Below are 20,006 nucleotides of genomic sequence, written 5' to 3'. Positions count from 1 at the left end.
CCCTGCCGTGGAGGCTGACCCGGGGCGGCTCCAGGCCGCGAAGAGGAGGCGGGACAGCACGGCCTCCAGGCCACGGGTCTTGGCGGCGGTTCAGGGCCACAACAAGATGGTGACGGCGGCGGTCCTGCCGCGCAGGACCCGGCATGGACATCGGCGTCAGTGGCTGCCCGGTGGGGCCGGCCCTACCAAGCAGGGCAGGAGCTGTTGCGGCCTTTGGGCCACAGGGATGGCGTCGGCGGCGTCCTGCCGCGGAGGGACGGAGACAGTCACGGCCTCCGGGCTGCGGCAAACAGAGCTGGCAGCGTCCAGCCGCGTCAGGGAAACCAGGCGAGGCCTGCTCGCGGAGAGTAGCTCCGCAGGCAGGAATCATAACAAAGTGAAGGCATGCAAACATATCAATATTATGTCAACATGGCATCCTACTTGTCCTGGGAGAAATTTGGATTTTTTTCTTCAAATCTTTTTCTGGGGAAATAAACTCTCCAGTATAATCAACAAAGAAGCAGGATAAGAGATCTAGGCTGGGATTTTAGAAGTATAGTACAAACGAAAACCAGAAAAGAACTTGCTTTTTTTTTTTCTATTTTTTTCTGGGGAAAAAACATCATAACCAACAAAGAAACAGGGTAGGAAAACTATGCTGAGATCCAAACAACAAATAACATGAAGGCACCAAAACTCCCATGCTGATACATCATAGACATGGCAGTTAGGCATATTTACAGCGTGATCCCCATGATGGTATATCTGAGGCATGGAGGTAGGCAGAGTGGCAGCAAAATGTTTACGGTGCTTTCAGTCATCATTTCACTTGCATGGAAATTCTCGAAAGCTCAGTAAAGGTGGACTGATTTTCAAAATTAAATGTATATTGACTTGATCCACTTTTCTTACGGTCACAAAATTTCGACACCCGTAGCAATTAGTGCTTAATATAATATATCAGCAACCTAAGCAAATCTGAAAAGAAGCTGGGTCAAAACAGACGTTCATATTGTGGGCCCTCTGCAAGTTGGGTGGGCACCTGATGCAATAAACTAATTTGGAATGCTACAGATGCATAATTCTCCCATAGTGTGCCATTTTGTACTCTGCCCAAATGTCTCTCTTATATAAATACTGCATCAGGCGTCAAGGGGATGTGGTTGCATGCACATTAGGACAACAGGCGCTCAATACGAGCGCACGCCTTACTCTATCAGCTTGTCTATTTCCAGAAACAGATCGTGAAAGTGTGTCTGCTTCTCTATTAACCTCTACAGAATCAGACAGGTTTAGTTCCAGTGGGTGCCAACATCTTGAACTAAATACTTAAGAGGCATACCGAATTCTTCCTGCTTCCTATGGAGAAGCTGCCCATCCTTCACATTTCAATGGAAATGTCCTGTTATCTTCCTGCACCTATTAGATCCTTTAGGAATAGATTTCCATGGCTTTTGGGTCCCAGCCCCAGGCATCCCTCACTGCAGGTGCAGCAAGTGTGCAAAGCAAATGGATACACCGAAAGACCCCATCTTCTATTGCCCTTAAAATATTTGTACTACTCTCTGTCACAAAGAAAACTACCTGAAGACTCCTGCCTCTCTAGTCTAGTTGCCAGCATCTTTCTTATGGCTGATATAATTTTGTATGAGGTATGGGGGCTATCCCTCACCTGGGTGTGCAGCACAGCCCAACTGCATCCTGATGCTCAGACCCTGCTAGAGCTGCTACCTGCCCCTACCTTTTCCAGGTCCCACCAGTGTGTCATCAAGGAGAGGTAACCATACGTAGTCTTCATGCTGGTCCAGATATCGCTGGTGAAATCTATGCTACTCTCCTCTGCCTTAGCTATGCCTGGATGCAACTATAACACTGGTTCTACAGGATGGGAATCACCTGCCTACTAAATGTAGTCAAGGAGAGGATTTATAATTGGAGGCTAACACATGCAGCAGATGCTTAAAGCCCCCATTCTCCAGAACCTGCAAGGGCTGGTCATTCAGGGTAATCATTTCTCCAAAGCTCCTCATTACTTACTTGGGATGCTACCCAGCTCTCACTCTAGGACAGTGCTACAGACCACCACCCCATTTCCTCTATAGTGAGTTGCCACTTCAGACACATGGCATGGGACTGCTGGCCTGCCACCTGACTGCTGGAAGGGGTATGGGATCAGCTTGGGGTCTTCCCCCTTTTCAATCCTTTTCCTCTGGCTATTGGTTTGCCTAGCAGAAGGGAACCCCAGGCTAGTACTACCACCCTCCCCTGATGCCAATGCTAATGTTGCTGCTTCTGCAGATGCTGCTGCATACTAGCATTTGTGAGATGCCTCACTTGCTTCCCTCAACTGATATCCTTACTGCAGTGAATATACTGAGCAAAACAGTGGTCCTCCCTCATTTTAAAGTGCCTCTTGATCATGGATGTCTTCCATACTTTCCTCTCTACATCCTTGGGGGCTGATGCTGATACTGAAGTTGAGGTTGAAGGTGGACCCTGAGAAAAACTGCCAGGGGCATTACTCACACTCTTTATCTACACTGTCTGCTCTTCCTGGGGATTGCTCTCATCAGTATAATATATCTCCCCCATCACCGCATTGCATTGGAAGCTAAGATGCAACTGACTAAACCTTCCAAATTTACTTCAGCTCCTGGCTTTTCAAATTTCTGATTCAAGGAATCCCAGACAAGATTCTTCTTCAGAATCAGTTGTTGAAAATACTAACTTCATTGCCTCATAAGCAGTTACCAATGTAGAGAAGCATGCTGCTGGTTTTAGCTGTTGCATTTTGCTGCCCTAATGCCAGCCTTTGATGGTTCTCCTGCCTTTTTCCTCTGCTCCAAAATAAGAGGGAAAGGAACAGGCAGTGATGACATATGCTCTCCAAATTTCAACAGCTTCTGCTTTGAGCAGTCTTCCTCTCCTGCCATACTGCACCTAAAAAAGTCTCTCCTCAATTTAGCGGCAGGACTGCCTTTTTTTTCCCCTGTTACTTAGCTGGGTTAGCTCTCCACTAATTTCTTTGCCCCATCAAAACTGCCAAGCCTGCCATTCCTTCCCTCTTCCTGATGTCTCAGAATTTGAAGAGCACTGCCTACTTGGGGTTTGCATATTATAAAGGGATTTATTTAATGATTTTGTAACTGTACCCAAACTCACAATATGGAGTACTGTCTTGCACACACACACACACACACACATGCAGCATACACTCAGTGCCAACTAACTCCTTTTTCAATCCATACACAGAAATCTGTTAAACACTTATAGAACCAAAAAGACTGACGGCCTGGTAAGACTCTTCTTTTCACTCTGTCAGTTTGCTCTCAATTTAAAGATATTAAAAATCACTAGAACTGCTACAATTGTCACACTGTCTCCTACTCTTGCCTACTGCCAAGGTTACTAATGTTCAATGAAGCTATATATTTACTAGCATAGGAGTTACCAAATTAGTACAATCAAATCAGTTTCATGTTAAAAATGCTCCCTTTCAACCTGCTTTCCCCCCAAATTTTATGAATGGCTCTGTATAGGGTCTAGCTTAAGGCAATCAAAGTGAAACTACGCTCAACGACATTTCCAGTTTGAAAACTCAGCAAATTTTTGTGCAACGATCAAAGTGAGAAATCAAATCCGTGAAGCTCAATTGCTTTCCCATCATCTGGCTTGTAACATCAGTCTTGTTCTCAACAGTGCCTCAGGAGCTCAAAACCATGAGGGTAATGTACAGCACGTCGGTGATCAAATCACTAGAGAAGGCATTCCAGGGCATCTGGGACACACAGAGGTCCCTAGCAGCAACAAGAACTGCATTCTCCTAGGCCTGAGAACCAGAAGCTGTTTCCCCTCTTTTATTTTGCAGTTTAGGATGACAGGAACATGATAAATAGCCAAAGCTCAGTCACATCAATGCACAGTGAGGACAAAGGCTCTTTGTGATTGACAAGAGGGAATCTAAAAAAAGGGAGGGGATTCACTTTTTCTTCCTTTGGGGATGGTTCTGGACAGAGACGCTTGAAATTTTAGACCTTAAAAGCTTCTCCCATTACTCCACGCTCACCTTGCAGGTAAACACCTTCCCGGTTCACTGGCTGACAGTTACACATCTGAAACTGAATCTGCACTGAAAACTGATAACGGTGGAAAAAAATTCACTCTGTTGTGCTCCTTCAATTTTGGCTCTGCATGTCTGTAGGTAGTAAACTTCCCCCTCTCTTGTAGTCTCTGCAATTGAATATTCAGATGTGAAAGTCCAATCGTTGAATCGAGGACATGATTTACTCTTATAAGCGGGCAAGTATCAGTCAACGCCAGGTGTCTCAGATCTCTACCATTTGTCTGCAAAAGGACTTGATAGGAGAAACAATTAAAAATCTCCACATGTATTATTATTCAAGCCATTCAGACAAAATTATTACTTTGACTGCTGCATTCAATGAATTCACAAAAACAGAAATTAGAAGCTTCCTTCTACAGAAGATACCAAAATGTTTTAACTATAATACTAGGACAGGCACACAGTTTTAAAATGGGTGTAGATTTCAGGTACTTAAACAAAACTGCTAACAACTCAGGTTGCAAAGGGTAGCTGTTCATTCGTAACAGGTGTTCTCTGAAGACAGGAGAATCACCATATGGGTGACGACATTGCTGCTCAATGCTGATCAGATATATTCCAGAGCTTTCTTCAGAGTCTTTGAAAACACTTCAGAGAATGTGCTTTAATTTCTGTGATGCCATGGCCAGGCAGCATACCTCAGTTCTATTAATAAGCTCAAAGAGCTGAACCTCAGAAGGTGAGAGGAAATATATGCCTGGCAGAGACAGGGCTAACTTTTTCACTGCCCTGTGTGAACAATTATTGTGCTTCCCTCCTCTCCTTAAGAACATATAAGAACATAAGAACTGCCATGCTAGGTCAGGCTAAAGGTCCATCAAGCCCAGTATCCTGTTTCCAATAGTGGCTAATCCAAATCACAAGTACCTGGCATGTACCCAGATATTAAATAGATCTCAAGCTACTATTCCTTAGTGATTAATAGAAGTTTATGGATTTTTCCTCTAGTCCCTTAACCAAATCTTTTTTAAATTACATTAACTGCCATAACCACATCATCTAGCAATGAACTCCAGAGCTTAACTATGCGCTGAGAGAAAAATAATTTTCTTTGATTTGTTTTAAATGAGCTACACGCTAACTTATTGGAGTGCCCCCTAGTCCTTTTATTATCTGAGAGAGTAAATAACCAATTTACATTAACCTGTTCAAGTCCTGTCATGATTTTGTAGACCTCTATCAAATTCCCCCTCAGTCATCTCTTCTCCAAACTGAACAGTCCTAACCTCTTTAGCCTTTCTTCACAGGGGAAATCATTATCCATGCCCCTTATCATTTTGGTTGCCCTTCTCTGCACTTTCTCCAGTGCAACTATATCTATTTTGAGATGTGGCAAACAGAATTGCACACAGTATTCAAGGTGCAGTCTCACCATGGAGTGATACAGAGGCATTTTGAAATCCACTGTTTTATTTGCCATTCCCTTCCAAATAATTCCTAAAATTCTGTTTGCTTTTTTGACCATCACAGCACACTGAGCAGACAATTTCAATGTATTATCCACTATGATGCCTAGATCTGTTTCCTGGGTGGTAACTCCAAATATGGAACCTAACATCGTGTAACTACAGCATGGGTTTTTCCCTGAATGCATCACCTTGCACTTGTCCACATTAAATTTCAACCGCTATTTGGAAGCCCAATCTTCTAGTCTCACAAGGTCTTCCGCTTGAGATTTAACTACTCTGCATAATTTTGAATCATTTGAAAATTTGATCACCTCACTTGTTGTACCCCTTTCCAGATCATTTATAAATATATTAAAAAGCACTGGTCCAAGTACAGGTCCCTGAGGCACTTGACTGTTTACCTTTTTCCACTGTGAAAACAGACCATTTAATCCTACTCTGTTTCTTGTCTTTTAACCAGTTTGAAATCCACAAATGGACCTTGCCTCCTATCCCATGAATTTTTAGTTTTCTTAGAAGCTTCTCATGAGATAATTTGTAGAATGCCTTATGACAATCCAAACACATCACGTCTACCGGTTCACCTTTGTCCATGTTTATTCACTCCTTCAAAAAAATGTAGGAGATTTGTGAAGCAAGACTTTCCTTGGGTAAATCCATGCTGGCTGTGTCCCATTAAACCATGTCTATCTATGGTAAATGTTTTCTGATTTTATTCTTTATAACAGTTTCCATGATTTTTCCCGCACTAAAGTCAGGCTCACCGGTCTATAGTTTCCCAGATTACCCTGGAGCCCTTTTTAAATATTGGGGTTACATTGGCCACCTTTCAGTCTTCAGGTACAATGGATGATTAAAATGATAGATTACAAATTAATTGTAATGGGTCTGAAATTTCATTTTTTAGTTCTTTCAGAATCCTGGGGTGTATACCGTCTGGTCTAGGTGATTTACTACTCTTCAGTTTGTCAATCTAGCCTACTACATATTCCAGGCTCACCATGAACATCAGCCTTGAAAACAGTCTCTGGAACATGTATCTCCCCAACATCCTCTTCAGTAAACACCGAAGTAAGAATTGGTTTAGTCTTTCTGCAATGGCCTTATCTTCCCTAAGTGCCCCTTTAATAGGGATGTGAATCGTTTTTTGACGATTTAAAATATCGTCCGATATATTTTAAATCGTCAAAAAATCGTTAGGGCCACGATACAATACCAATTCCCCCGATTTATCGTTAAAAAATCGTAAATCGGGGGAAGGGGGGAGGGCAGGAAAACCGGCACACTAAAACCCCCTAAAACCCAACCCCGACCCTTTAAATTAAATCCCCCACCATCCCGAACCCCCCCCCAATGCTTTAAATTACCTGGGGATCCGGCGGTGGTCCAGAACGGCGGCGGTCCGGAACAGCCCCCTCAATAGAATTGTGTTGTCTTCAGCCGGCGCCATTTTTCAAAATGGCCGCCGCAAAATGGCGGCGGCCATAGACAAAAACGATTCGACGGAGGAGGTCGTTCCGGACCCCCGCTGGACTTTTGGCAAGTCTTGTGGGGTCAGGAGGCCCCCCCAAGCTGGCCAAAAGTTTCCTGGGAGTCCAGCGGGGTTCCGGGAGCGATTTCTTGCCGCGAATCGTTTTCGTACGGAAAATGGCGCCGGCAGGAGATCGACTGCAGGAGGTCGTTCAGCGGGGGTTCTGGACCGCCGCTGAACGACCTCCTGCTTTCTGCTTCGGATATATTGTTAAAAGATTTTATTATGAGTTTTTGCCTCTATGACAAACTTCTTTTCAAATTCAATCTTAACCAGTCTTATCAATGTCTTACATTTAACTTGTCAAAGTTTATGCTTTATCCTATTTTCTTCTGATGGATCCTTCTTCCAATTTTTGAATGAAGATTTTTTGGCTAAAATAGCCTCTTTCACTTCACTTTTTAGCCATGCCAGCAATCGTTTGACCTTCTTTCATTCAGTCTTTGTCTTAGGCCTGCCAAAAAAAGCCCAACTCCTTCCAGTGACCTAAACTTTAAAAAACTTGTACCCGTATACATACTCCCTCGCCCTCTCCATGCACACAGTTAAGAATTATGCATTTCTAATAGACTTTACATGAAAAAGAATATTCCAAGTACAGACTGTAGCCACTTAAATTGGGAGCAGGCCAGAGGAGTTTCCAGAAAGAGCAGAATTACTCACATAACTCGTTATGCAGCTAGAATTTAGCTGCATACAGCAATGATAATCACCATTTTGCCATTTAGATGCATAACTTTTCAGTTAACCACGTTAATGGCTTTTGAATATCAAATGCCATATTTCTTGATTTTATTTAATATTTGAGGATTGGTGATGGTTCTGTTTTTCAGAGTTAGTCACTTAACATGTCGCTAACTCTGGTCACACTGTAGGGCTGTCCTAAAGTTAGCTGGATATACATTACTTATCCTGCTAACTTTAAGATACCCGGATATATTCAGCAATGCTGACGCACCACTGTATATCCCAGTTAAGTTAGCCAGATAGATATTTCTGGTTAACTTAACTACCCGCTCCAAGGCTGAATATCGGACACATAATAAATACATTAAACATAATAATATAAACATTCTAAAAAAAATAATATTTCAAAACAGTATTGAATATAAGATCCAATAATTAAAGCAATATAGAGGCATTATGACATTTTCCGTGTTATTAACCATTCCCTTCCTAATATTTCCTAATATTCTGTTTGCTTTTTTGACTGCTGCAGCACACTGAGCCAACGATTTTAAAGTATTATCCACTATGATGCCTAGATCTTTTTCCTGGCTGGTAGCTCCTAATATGGAACCTAACATCGTGTAACTACAGCAACAGTTATTTTTCCCTTTATCCAACACCTTGCACTTGTCCACATTAAATTTCATCTGCCTTTTGGATGCCTAATCTTCCAGTCTTGCAAGGTCCTCCTGTAATGTATCACAGTCTGCTTATGATTTAACTACTCTGAATAATTTGGTATCATCCGCAAATTTGATAACCTCACTCATCGTATTCCTTTCCAGATCATTTATATATATATTGAAAAGCACCAGTCCAAGTACAGAGCCCTGAGGCACTCCACTGTTTACCCTTTTCCACTGAGAAAATTGACCATTTAATCCTACTCTCTGTTTCCTGTCTTTTAACCAGTTTGTAATCCACGGTCTACACATACACACACACACATGGTCATGTACACTTACTCCCTCTCTATCATACACTGCTCAGAAATGCATACGCATTCTCTCGTTCCCTCCTACAAATACTTTCTCTCACGCATACATGTTAAGACACATGCTGCCTCTCACATACATATGCTTACACACACATGCTGAGACACATGCACACGCTCCCTCTCACACACACACCACAGGCTCAGATACAAAGAGGTTCCCTCCTGCTCATACACACACATATGAGTTCCCTCTCTCATACATAACAAGGCCTCTCCCAGAAGCCCTGGGCCCCCCTCTTCTTCACTTCTTCTGCAGGGCAGGTTGAAGGAATTGCTTCATAGCATTTTTTTTCCTTCTGGCTGCCTGGCAGGCAGGAAGCCGCCAGGCAGACTGTATTTTTATCCTCATCTCGGCTGCCTAGCAGGTTTGGATCCACTGGGCGGCCTCGCAATGCCTTCATCTCAGCTGCCTGGCAGATGGGACCTGCCAGGAAACCCCGGAATCACCAGACAGCCTTGTAGGCTTGACTTCTTCTGGCCGCCTGGAGGACGTGGAACTACCAGGTGAATATTGGCCTTGTTCTCATCTCGGCTGCCTGGTGGGTAGGGAACCATCGGGTGGCCCATGGCATCTTTCTCATTTCATCTCAGCTGCCTGTTAAGATTGGGAGCTGATGGCATTTTCTTCATCTTGGTTGGCAGCCTTCACTTGATTTAGGCCCCCGGTGGCATCAGGCCTCTGTCTCTTCCAGGCATCCGTCCTGTGCAAGTGTACGGCTTACACAGTGAGTTGTGCCGGCCTTGGTGACTGTCTTCAGAAGACAGATACTCCTGTCTTTAGAAAGCACCTGTTATAGGCAAGCAATTGCATTTTATCTGAAGAAAGGTGAATCACCATTCATTCATATGGAACTCCCTAGCTAGATGTTGTCTTCAACAAAAAAAGGGGAATAACAAAGAACATAAGTATACCAATGGATGGTAAACTTGTTTTTGGTAGGTTTTGATCCTCCCCCCACCCCCCCCCCTTTTTTTTTTTTTTTAAAGAAAGAACGTTGAAGTACATAATTGGCAATGGAGGGGCTGGGATTGGCTCTAAGCCTCCAAAATCCCATGAGGAATTGACTATTATCTCAGTATTCTGTGATGTCAACATATAGACTGGAATTCTCACCTCAGTATTATTTTGTGGCTATCCTTAGGCAGCTCCCTAAGAACCTATGAAGCTGTCTACTATAAGAACATAATGTCAATGCCTGACACTATGTCATGTCCTTTGGGTTTATAAATAAAATGAAAAGATATAAAAATTTAAAAAATACAAACAAGAAATCCATTCTATTTATAAACTACAACTCACATTTCCCTGTTCTTGCCCAGATGCATATGAACACTTCGATGGCATATGTTGTAGCCATTCTCAAAAGCTCACTTGCAGGAGTAAAGTACATTTACACATGTAAAACCCAATTTTAAGTATGCAAATGCTTTTTAAATTCATGCCCTAAGGTTTGAAGCACTATCCCTAACATCAGAGATTCCAAAAGAGGTTTCAATCATCTTAACAATCAGAGTTTGCAATATCCTGCTTTTATTAAATTATGGATGTGTGTCTTCATAGTTAGCCTTGCGTCCAATATCACTCCCAGGTCACATACATAAGAAGAGACTGATATCTTATGACCTCCAAATTCAACTAAGGGTAATTCAATTAGATGAGAATGTCTTGTCAAATAGATTATTTCAGTTTTAGAAACATTTAAACAACCTGTTATGAAACAGCCATCTTTGTATAGCAGAAAGATAAATTTACAGTTGTTTATTGCTGTCAGAGACACTAACTAGTAGAAAAAACTGTATGCCATCAGCATATATATAGAAATTAAGGCCCTACCACCCAGCAACTTACATAATGGGAATAAGTAGATGTTAAAAAAAGAGCCAAAAGTGCTGAACCCTATAGAGCACCAGTTTTATTCAAAACCCAGAAAGAAGAATGTCACCAATCTGCACATGTTTTGCATGACCAGATGAAAAAAAAAGACTGAAACCACTTCAATACCAACCTTGAAATGTCAAATTCTTCCAATCGAATTGTTAATGCTCTATTGTCAAAGATGTAGAAAGCAGCTGAAAAGTCCAAGAGTACCAAGATGTAACTCTAACACTATGAAAGCTACGCCACAGAACGTTAAGTGATGGAAAGCAGCAGGGTTTCAGTATTCAAACTAGTTTGGGTTTAATAAAGAGTTCTCTTCTAGATAGTGAGTCAGCTGCTTATTAACTGCATTGTCTACCACCTTAGCCAAAAAAGGCAAGGAGAAAACGGCCAATAGCTAGGTAACATGCTAGGGTTGAGTGAATGGTAAGAACTGCCTTACTGGGTCAAACATGAAGGCCCATTATGCCCAATATACTGTTTCCAACAGTGGTCGATCCAGATCACACGTACCTGGCAGGATCCCAAACCGTAGATTCCATGCTGCCAATGAACAGGGATAAGCAGTGGCTTTTCCCAAGCCTATCTGTTTAATAACAGTGTATGGACTTCTCCCCCAGGAACTTGTCCCAATCTTTTTTAAACCCAGCTACACTGATGATCGTAATCACATCCTCCAGCAATGAATTCCACAGCTTAATTGTATGTTGAGTGAAAAAAAATGTTCGTATTTGTTTTGAATATGCTACTTTCTAATTTCTTCTTTTGAATATGCTACTTTCTAATTTCTTCTTTATATTTTTTGAAAGAGTAAATAACCAGTTATTTGCCCATTCTGTTCCACTGATAATTTTATAGATCTCTAACATTCCCCCTCAGCCGTTCTTTTCTTCAAGCTGAACAGCTCTAACCTTGTTAGCCTTTACTCATAGGAAGCCATTACATTCACTTTATCATTTTGGTTGCCCTTTTCTATACCTTTTCCAGTGCAACTATAATCTTTTTTGGGATGCGGCCTCATCCCAGAGTGATACAGAGGCATTATGATATTCTCCATTTTATTCTCTATTCTTTTCCTAATAATTCCTAACATTCTGTTTGCTTTTTTGACTGCTGCAGCACACTGAGCCGATGATTTCAAAGTATCATCCACAATGATGTCCAGATGCTTTTCTTGGGTTGTAACTTCTATTATGAAACCTAATATCATATAACTACAGTGCAGGTTACTTTTCCCTATTTGCATCACTTTGCACTTGTCCACATTATATTTCATCTGCCATTGGGATATCCAATCTCCCAGTCTCACAAGGTCTTCCTGCAATTTCTCACAATCCGTTTGTGATTTCACTACTTGGAATAATTTTGTGTCGTCTGAAAATTTGAAAACCCCACTCGTCATTCCTAATACATCTACCCATCCAGAAAATTTGACTGCTGTAGATTGAATAGTTTGGAAGATATTGTCTGCAGAGACTGACAAAGTGAAAACATAATTTTTCTTTTTAAGGAAAAAAAAGTGTATGAAAGTAACATGGGATCTCATTTAGAGGTAGACTTTAAAAGCACGGAGCACACATCAATTGGTGGATGAGCGCACAAGTCAGGCTTGCATCACTGACCGAATTTTATAAGATGCCCAGATTTATCTCTCGCTGCACACACATCTCACTCAGTTTCAAAAAGGGGTGTGCCCTGAGTGGAGTGTGGTCATTTTAAGGCACGGCCAAGAGATTTGTGCATTAATATTTAAGCGCCTTGGCGTGTCCCAGGCCCTTTGCCACGCAACTTTATGTCTGCTATGAGAAGGTATAACTGTAAAATCAAAAAAGCAGTCATTTCGGAGGGATTTAAAGGGTCTGGGATAACTTGGGGGTTGCAGGCTATTAAACCAGAGGGTTTTGGAGGTCCTAGCTCAACACTGGGTGAACTGGTGGCCGAACTGGAGAAAGTGGTCATGGTGTGGCTACACATCGGTTTTAAAATACCCTGACTTGCGCTGATGAAACCTGATTTATGTGCCTGGGTGCACGCACACTTAAAATTGTGCACACAGCCAGTCTAGTTTATAACATGTGCGCATTTTTGCACGCAAGTTATAAAATGGCCACATATCTGGACGCTCGCCAGCATATATGAGCCAAAGTGCACCCGCGCACCAGCTTGAAAGTTACCGTCCTTATGTTTCATCAAACAGCTGGCAACAGAGAAGTAGGCTTGCATAAAATTCATATCTGACTTGACCAAAGGAGGGATGCAAGAAGTATTTCTTATATTAATTTCTACTTTCTTTCCCAAAGAAAGGACATCAGAATGAAGACAGCATCATGCAGTTTTAAAGGTGAATTTTAAAAGTCAAATGAACGCCAAAATTAGGGGATGCGCAACAAGCGGATTTTAAAAGCTGCCTGGATACGTACGTAAATACTGCTGTGTGCACATCTCGACATTTCTCAAAAAGGGGTGGGGCATGGGTGTTTTGGAACTTTAACCACAAATTTAAATGCAAATACACAATCCGGCACATGCTGAAGCCCCTTGCCGCATAACTTTACTTCTGCTATGGATGGCGTGTAAGTCCAAATGAAAAAAAAAAGAGCCTTAGCTGAGGGGTTTAAAGGGTCTGGGGTAACTTGGGGGTGCACAGGCTATCAAACCAGGAAGGTATGTAAGTCCTAGCTGGTAGCTGGGAGAACTGGGAACAAACTGGTTAAACTGGCAAATGTGTTGGCGCGCGTCCCTTTTAAAAGCCCTCCACTTACGCGGTAGAATCGGGATTTGCACCCACCCACTAAAAGTTCAGCGCACATGTGCACGCAGCCAGATTATTTTATAACATGCGCGCATATATGTGCCAACGAATGCGCACACATGTGCACCTGCACGCTTGTATGAAAGTTACCGTCCCTATCTAATCAGCCTATGAATTTTAACAATAGAATAACAAAAAACTAACAGATTTAACAAATTGGTTCAACATTTTACTTTCTGCATTTATTCAATTCAGTAACTGAAAATTACATAACTACATATAGTTTTGTCTCCTTTCTCTGTGCTAATTAAGATTAAAGTCCCAACTATTCACTAGGGTTTTGTGTTTATGGGAAAAGTCTAAAGTGAATAAGCTCCCAATGATTTTTCTCCAGAAGCAAAGTGGAAGAAAGTCCTTTGTGAGTAGAGAGCTGAAAAGAAACTCACGGTTTTCCCCACTAGTCTTACCGCTACCATAAATGTTTTGCATGATATACCTATCTGTATCGGGCCCATAGAGTACAAAATGCGAGAGAGCGGGCACTCCGTGTTGAACGCCTGCTCTCCTGAAGCGCGCCCAGGCACCTCTCCTGGGCACGCGATTCCATATTTAAATGAGGTGGTGCGCTAATAAGGAGGTGCTAGGGACAAAAGCGCGTCCCCAGCGCTGGTCCAACAACCGACTCTCTATTTTACCGGCGTCGGTTCTTGAACCCGCTGACAGCCACAGGTTAGGAAAACGGACTCTGGTAAAATTAAGCGTCTGTTTTTCTAACCCACAGATTTTTTTAAACTTTTTTTTTCAAGTTTTGGTTCATAGTGATATTAAGTCAGAGGGTGTACAGAAACGCAGTATTTTCTGCTTTTCTGTACACTTTAGTGGGTTGCTCAGAAATTAACGCCTGCCCTTGGGCAAGCGTTAATTTCTGAGCGTAAAATGTGCAGCTTTCTAACTTTTTTTTTTTTTTAATTCAGTTGTGGGATAACATGGAACTGCATTTATACTTTCACAGCTCAAAGAAGGTGACTGTGAATCTGTGTAAATCAAAGTTATGATGCGGTGGTAAGAGCAGTGAGATATGTGTCCAAAGAGCTCCAGAAGCTTTAAATTCATAATCTGTTCTCCAACAGACCATCTTCTGTCATGCAATCCTAAGACTGGATAAGGAAGGCAATACTCAGGTACTTAAACAAACATTGTTAAAAAATGGGAATGATTTTCTCTACAAAGGTTTTGCACAAAAGTAAAAGGAATTTTGCACTGTCATCCCCCTTCCTCCAGTGCTATCTGCTGGCAGAAAGACTACGTGCCTTGATATGTGGGCTTTCAGGGTAGTCCTCATTCCCGAGGAATGTCATAGGAAAATACCTGCACATATACTGGACACACTGAAAGCAGACACAAAAAGGGGTTGAACTGGCACAAGTTTGAAACTCATGAGCAGTAGCACCCAATCATCAGGGACGGTCATTGCAGTGTCAGCCTATATGTGAAGGGGGACCAGACCCTGCAGATCATAAACAATGGGCCATGCAGCATCAACCTCGGACCCTCTTCTTCTCATAAATGGCAGCGAGTGCAATTGGGGTGGTTACTGCCTGGGTTGTAAGCTCAAGTGTGGAGGAAGAAAAGAAATAAGTGAATTACTTATTGTAATACTTTTTTTTTTTTTTTTTTTTAATATTGCACAAAAACTCCATTCCAACATACTGGACAAAACTTGTGCATAGCTGATGGCATCACTGTGGTTTTCTTACATTCAAACAGTATAATGCCACTGGTTGTGTGCCAGCATATTTCTAATTCTTTTGTTAGGGTGGACCAAGTCCTGAAAATACAATTTAATAATTATATTTTGAAGATAATATGCAATTTTCCAGCCATTGAGGAGGAAAACGGAAAAGAAATAGAAATATAATTAGAGAAAAAAGTATTACCCATTCTTTCCAATATTTTGTTTTAATTGTTCTTTCAGTTTCAGCATAGAGACTCCATTCACAGCACTAATCTGCACTAAGTAATAACCAACTGTGGTCAGGAAATCATTATAGCATCAGCCATATAAGACAGACAAAACCATGCACAAAAGGATTCAGATGGTCTGGATTTAAGGTTTTACAGAAGAACATGGAGTTGAAAATTGTTAAATACACCATCTTATGATACAAACGCAATCCTGTGCCTTCAGACATTATGCAACCTTCCTTGTGGGGAGCAATAGGTTTCAGCTGAAAATGCAGAGCACTCATTCTGTTGGTCTTTCAAAAGTCAGAAACATATCCAGCATAATTATTTATTAAGTAATTATTTGCATAATAGAACTTACTTCTTAGTCTACATGTTCTATACAGGTGCATAGATAATTTCTTCCCCAACAACTTAAGCCCTGATGTAATAAGTGGCATTCGGCTGTGCACAGGTTAGCATGCAATTGTCTGCAAATTTTTGTGTGTACAACTTTACTCCTAGCTTAACAAGAAATTTAGTGCACAAAAAATGTGTGCACGCACTTGAATGACAGTGTGTGCATAAATCACCACTCCTCCATGCAAATCCCATGCTAATCAAGGCATTGCTATAACTCCCCAATGCAATGAAGGGCGTGGACTTTACTAATATTTTCTTAACATTGGAAATGTAACTCCTTGTCACAGGTGGAGTAAAGTTTCTGGGGCAAGTATTGATTAGTCTATGGGGCTGAACATTTACTTCATGGTTCAGGGGTCCTGTACTAAGAATTTATGGGCTAGATTTTAAAAACTCCGCATGTGAGTCCATGTGCGCACAAGTTCCTGGCGTGCACATGGACATGGCTATTTTATAACATGTGCCCGTCGGCGCGTGCATGTTATAAAATATGGGTCCCACACGCACATGTATGCTGGATTTTAATATCCACGTGCACATGTACAAGCAGGTGGGGCACACACATGTTATAAAATATGGGTCCTGCACGCACATGTATGCTGCATTTTAATATCCATGTGCACATGTACAAGCAGGTGGGGCACACACATGTTATAAAATATCGGTCCTGCACGCACATGTATGCTGCATTTTAATATCCATGTGCACATGTACAAGCAGGTGGCCTGTTCAGCGCACGGGGGGGTGAGGGGGGAATTTTTTAAAATTATGCGCGGCGATGCGATTGGGCCTTTGCCCAGTTCACTTCCAGTCTGCACCAATTAAAGAGCAGACTGGGAGGGAACTTTCCTTTACCCCTATCTACTCTTCCTCCCTTTTCCCCTCTCCTCCCCAACCCCTAAACTAACTCTAACTTGTGGTTTTGGTTTTGATTTTGTTTTGTTTTGGTTTTTTTTTTAACTTACCTGCTCCTTTGGAGCACAATTAAGTTACACACGCCAGCCGGCTGCCAGCGCACACTTCCCAGGGACAGGGCCTAATGGCCGCTGTCCTAGCTGGCCCCCGCCCCTCCCCACGCAGACTACACCCCTAGCCCACTCCTTTCAACTAACCCGGCTCTTGGGCATGTACTGAGGATAACGCACATGACCGGGCCCTTTCTAAAATGGGCTCGGCGTGCACAAGGCCCAGCCAGGCGCATAACTCCTGGTTTTAATGTGTGCCAGGCTTTAAAAATTAGGGCTTATGTGCATAAAACATGATTGGTGCACATACTGGGGTACATTTTCAAAGGGTTATGCACGTAACCCCCGAAAAAATACCCCTCCGCGCGCCGAGCCTATTTTGCACAGGCTCGGCGGCACGCACAAGCCCCGGGACGCGCGTATGTCCCGGGGCTTCGAAAAATGGGCGGTCCGGGGGCGGGACCGCGGTCATGGTGGCGGTCTGGGGACGGTCCAGGGGCATAGCCAAGTGCCCGACACAGCGGCTTGTGTCGAGGCCTGGCGCGCCGGCAGCGAGTCGGCAGGCGTAACTCTACGAAACAAGGTGGGGGGGGAGGATTTAGGTAGGGCTGGGGGGTGGGTTAGATAGGGGAAGGGAGGGAAAGGTGGGGGGGGGGGGGGTACCAAAAAAAAAGTTCCCTCCACGGCTGCTCCGATTTCAGAGCGGCCTCGGATGGAACGGGGAAAGCCATCGGGCCTCCCCTAGGGCTCGGCGCGCGCAAGGTGCACAAGTGTGCACCCCCCCTTGTGCGCACCGACCCCGGATTTTATAACATATGCGCGTGGCAGCGCGCATATGTTATAAAATCGGGTGTACATTTGTGCACACCGGGTAGCGCGCACAAATGTACCCCGTGCGTGCAAAATTTAAAATCGGCCCCATTGTGTTTTATGTCCCTGACTCATGTTTGCTGCACACAAGTTTTAGGGACCCAACTTTTATGATCCTAACTCAAGTTCTCTCCACACGACTTGCAGGGACACAATTTCTATGTGTACAAATTATGTTTTCTGTACACGATCATGTGCGCTAAGCATATTTTTATGCAGGCATTTTTTGGGTTAGCATTTTAATTTATTAAATCCCTGATGCATTGGCACAGTATTAGCTTACTGCATAAGGCGTTAACATTTTTGTTTTGTTTTAGCATGGGAGTAACAAATATGTGCTGAAGTACAGCGTATTTTCTTTTATTTACATCTTATTACATCTGGGCCTTAGACAGTTTCCAAAGGATATATCCCTTCTATTTTACTTCCTAGGAAGAATGCTCTCAGTAAACATATTCAGTTACTGGATTAAAATACAAAACACAGAACCTTTTTTCCTTACTATAAACCAGTTTTAACTCGCAAGTAAGGCTTTAATAGTTAGACCAATGGAATTAAGTTGTGTCTACCATGGACAGGCAGGATACAGAGCATGGATTAATCACCATGGCAACAATTCCAATTTAAACAAATTGCTGCATTTTCTAAAAAGTATGTGGAGGCAATTTATATTTAGGTGCCTATGTCTTGTGAATAGATGGCAACTTTTTTTGCCTACAGTTTCTGCAAATGCCAAATCAAAACAGAATAATGCTGGGCTTAATACAAGAATACGAGCTCTATCTTAGGAAGTAATTTAGTGCTCACAGAGAAGGAGAAAAAATGCTACATATGCCTTTCACGCACGTAATTTCTAGACGGACACAAAAGACTCATTTTGGAAAAAGGGCAAGCAAAACCCCAAGTTTTTCCAAACAGTCTTTAAAGCAGAAATGTGAATAACATACCTGAAAAAGAACATGTACAGAGCAGATGTGATGCAGAACAGAAGAACCTATGGGAAGGAAAAAAGAACAGGATTTGAAAAGGTGATGCGCGCTATTGCCATTACAGTTAAATCACTTACAAGATAATATAAACACCAATCATAACACAGTAACAGCTCTCTCTCTCTCTCTCTCTGTGGTAGCTCCTTGTGGTCAAAGAATAAGGTGGTGTTTAAGCGTGAGAATTTAAATAGAAGAGCTCACAGAGCCAAGATACACCTAAGCTTGCCTTCTTGCTGAGACAGATTTCTTGCCAGGATCTCTTTGCAGGGATCTCATTTTGCAGCGAAAATAATCTTCGTTTTCAGGACATCAACTCCCTTCAGCTATGTACAGCTAATCAGGAATTTAAAAAAAAGAAAAAGGCAATCAAGAGGGTCTGTTTTCCAGTCTCCCTCTCATTAAGGGCTAATCTAGTCTAATTCTTTTCTTGGCAGCCATTTTGCACAAATCCTTATATACAGCAGGGAAACGTTCACACGGGCCGCTGCTTTATTCCTTTATAAACACAAAGTATTAATAGAACTATTTTGTTGCTTGTTTCATTGTGAAAGCAATTATTGCTCATTCTTAATTACTAGAAAACTGTTTTCTTTCTTTTTTTTTTTTGCACAGGAAAAAACCTAAAATGAAACAACACTTTAGAAAAAATAGAAAAGATGTTTATCTTGTTAGGCCTGCAATGCATCAAGTTGCCATGGCGGAAGGCAAGTTTGCAAATTACTTCATGGTTCATGATCTGTGAGGGCAGAGTGGATTTGGAAGAGCAATCTGGCCACTCCACCACTCAGGTCGGGCTCAGCTTCTTGTGTACAATGAGCAACCGCAGACATATGGCATATTCTACTCAACTCTATTTATTTATATCACACATTTAACCAAAATGGTGATTCACTGGAAAATGTAAAAATGCCTCTCAGCAATCTGTCTCATGTCTTTAACTTGTGCGAGGGATCACACTTTCCAAAGCCTTTCTTGAGGAACTATGGTGATCTGAGCATCTAATCCGCATTTATGCTATTAATAGGGAAGAAGGGATGGGGGCCTGGAAGAACAGCTACTATGCTACTTTACAAAAGTACAGAGCAGGCAAAACTAAGGCGGCAGGATCTTGTGGTGCTTGTAATATGAGGATCAAGATATGACTGCGAAGTAAAATTAAAATGACTCCACTTGCAAAGGCTCAGCAAGTATGTTTCTTTAAATAGAGCTCTTTAGTAAACAAGATTTTCAATATTCTTTAACAGGCCCCATGTCAACTGATGGACTGACATCAACTAGGCCAGGGCTTCCCAAACCTTTAGCCAATGTGACCCCCCATGTCATCATTTGAAAAAGCATGTGACCCCAGTGTATGAGCAAAACAAATGATCAGGGCGCAGGGTCCTTCCAATAATCATTCGCTCTCAGCCTCAC

At 42.3% G+C, this 20,006-nt stretch overlaps 1 protein-coding gene across 3 annotated transcripts in view; it reads right to left on the bottom strand.

The window, feature by feature from the left end:
* The window catches only part of TMEM135 (transmembrane protein 135), a 698,244-nt gene that overhangs the window by 158,945 nt on the left and 519,293 nt on the right, over positions 1-20,006 (bottom strand). For all 3 annotated transcript variants that reach the window (XM_029602284.1, XM_029602282.1, XM_029602283.1), the window contains one exon: positions 18,552-18,598. In XM_029602284.1, coding sequence (XP_029458144.1) covers positions 18,552-18,598 — 47 coding nt within the window. The remainder of the gene's footprint in view (positions 1-18,551; positions 18,599-20,006) is intronic.

This window comes from Rhinatrema bivittatum, chromosome 5 (genome assembly GCF_901001135.1).
Source record: "Rhinatrema bivittatum chromosome 5, aRhiBiv1.1, whole genome shotgun sequence".
NCBI lineage: Eukaryota > Metazoa > Chordata > Amphibia > Gymnophiona > Rhinatrematidae > Rhinatrema > Rhinatrema bivittatum.
This window is presented reverse-complemented; position numbering and strand designations above follow the sequence as displayed.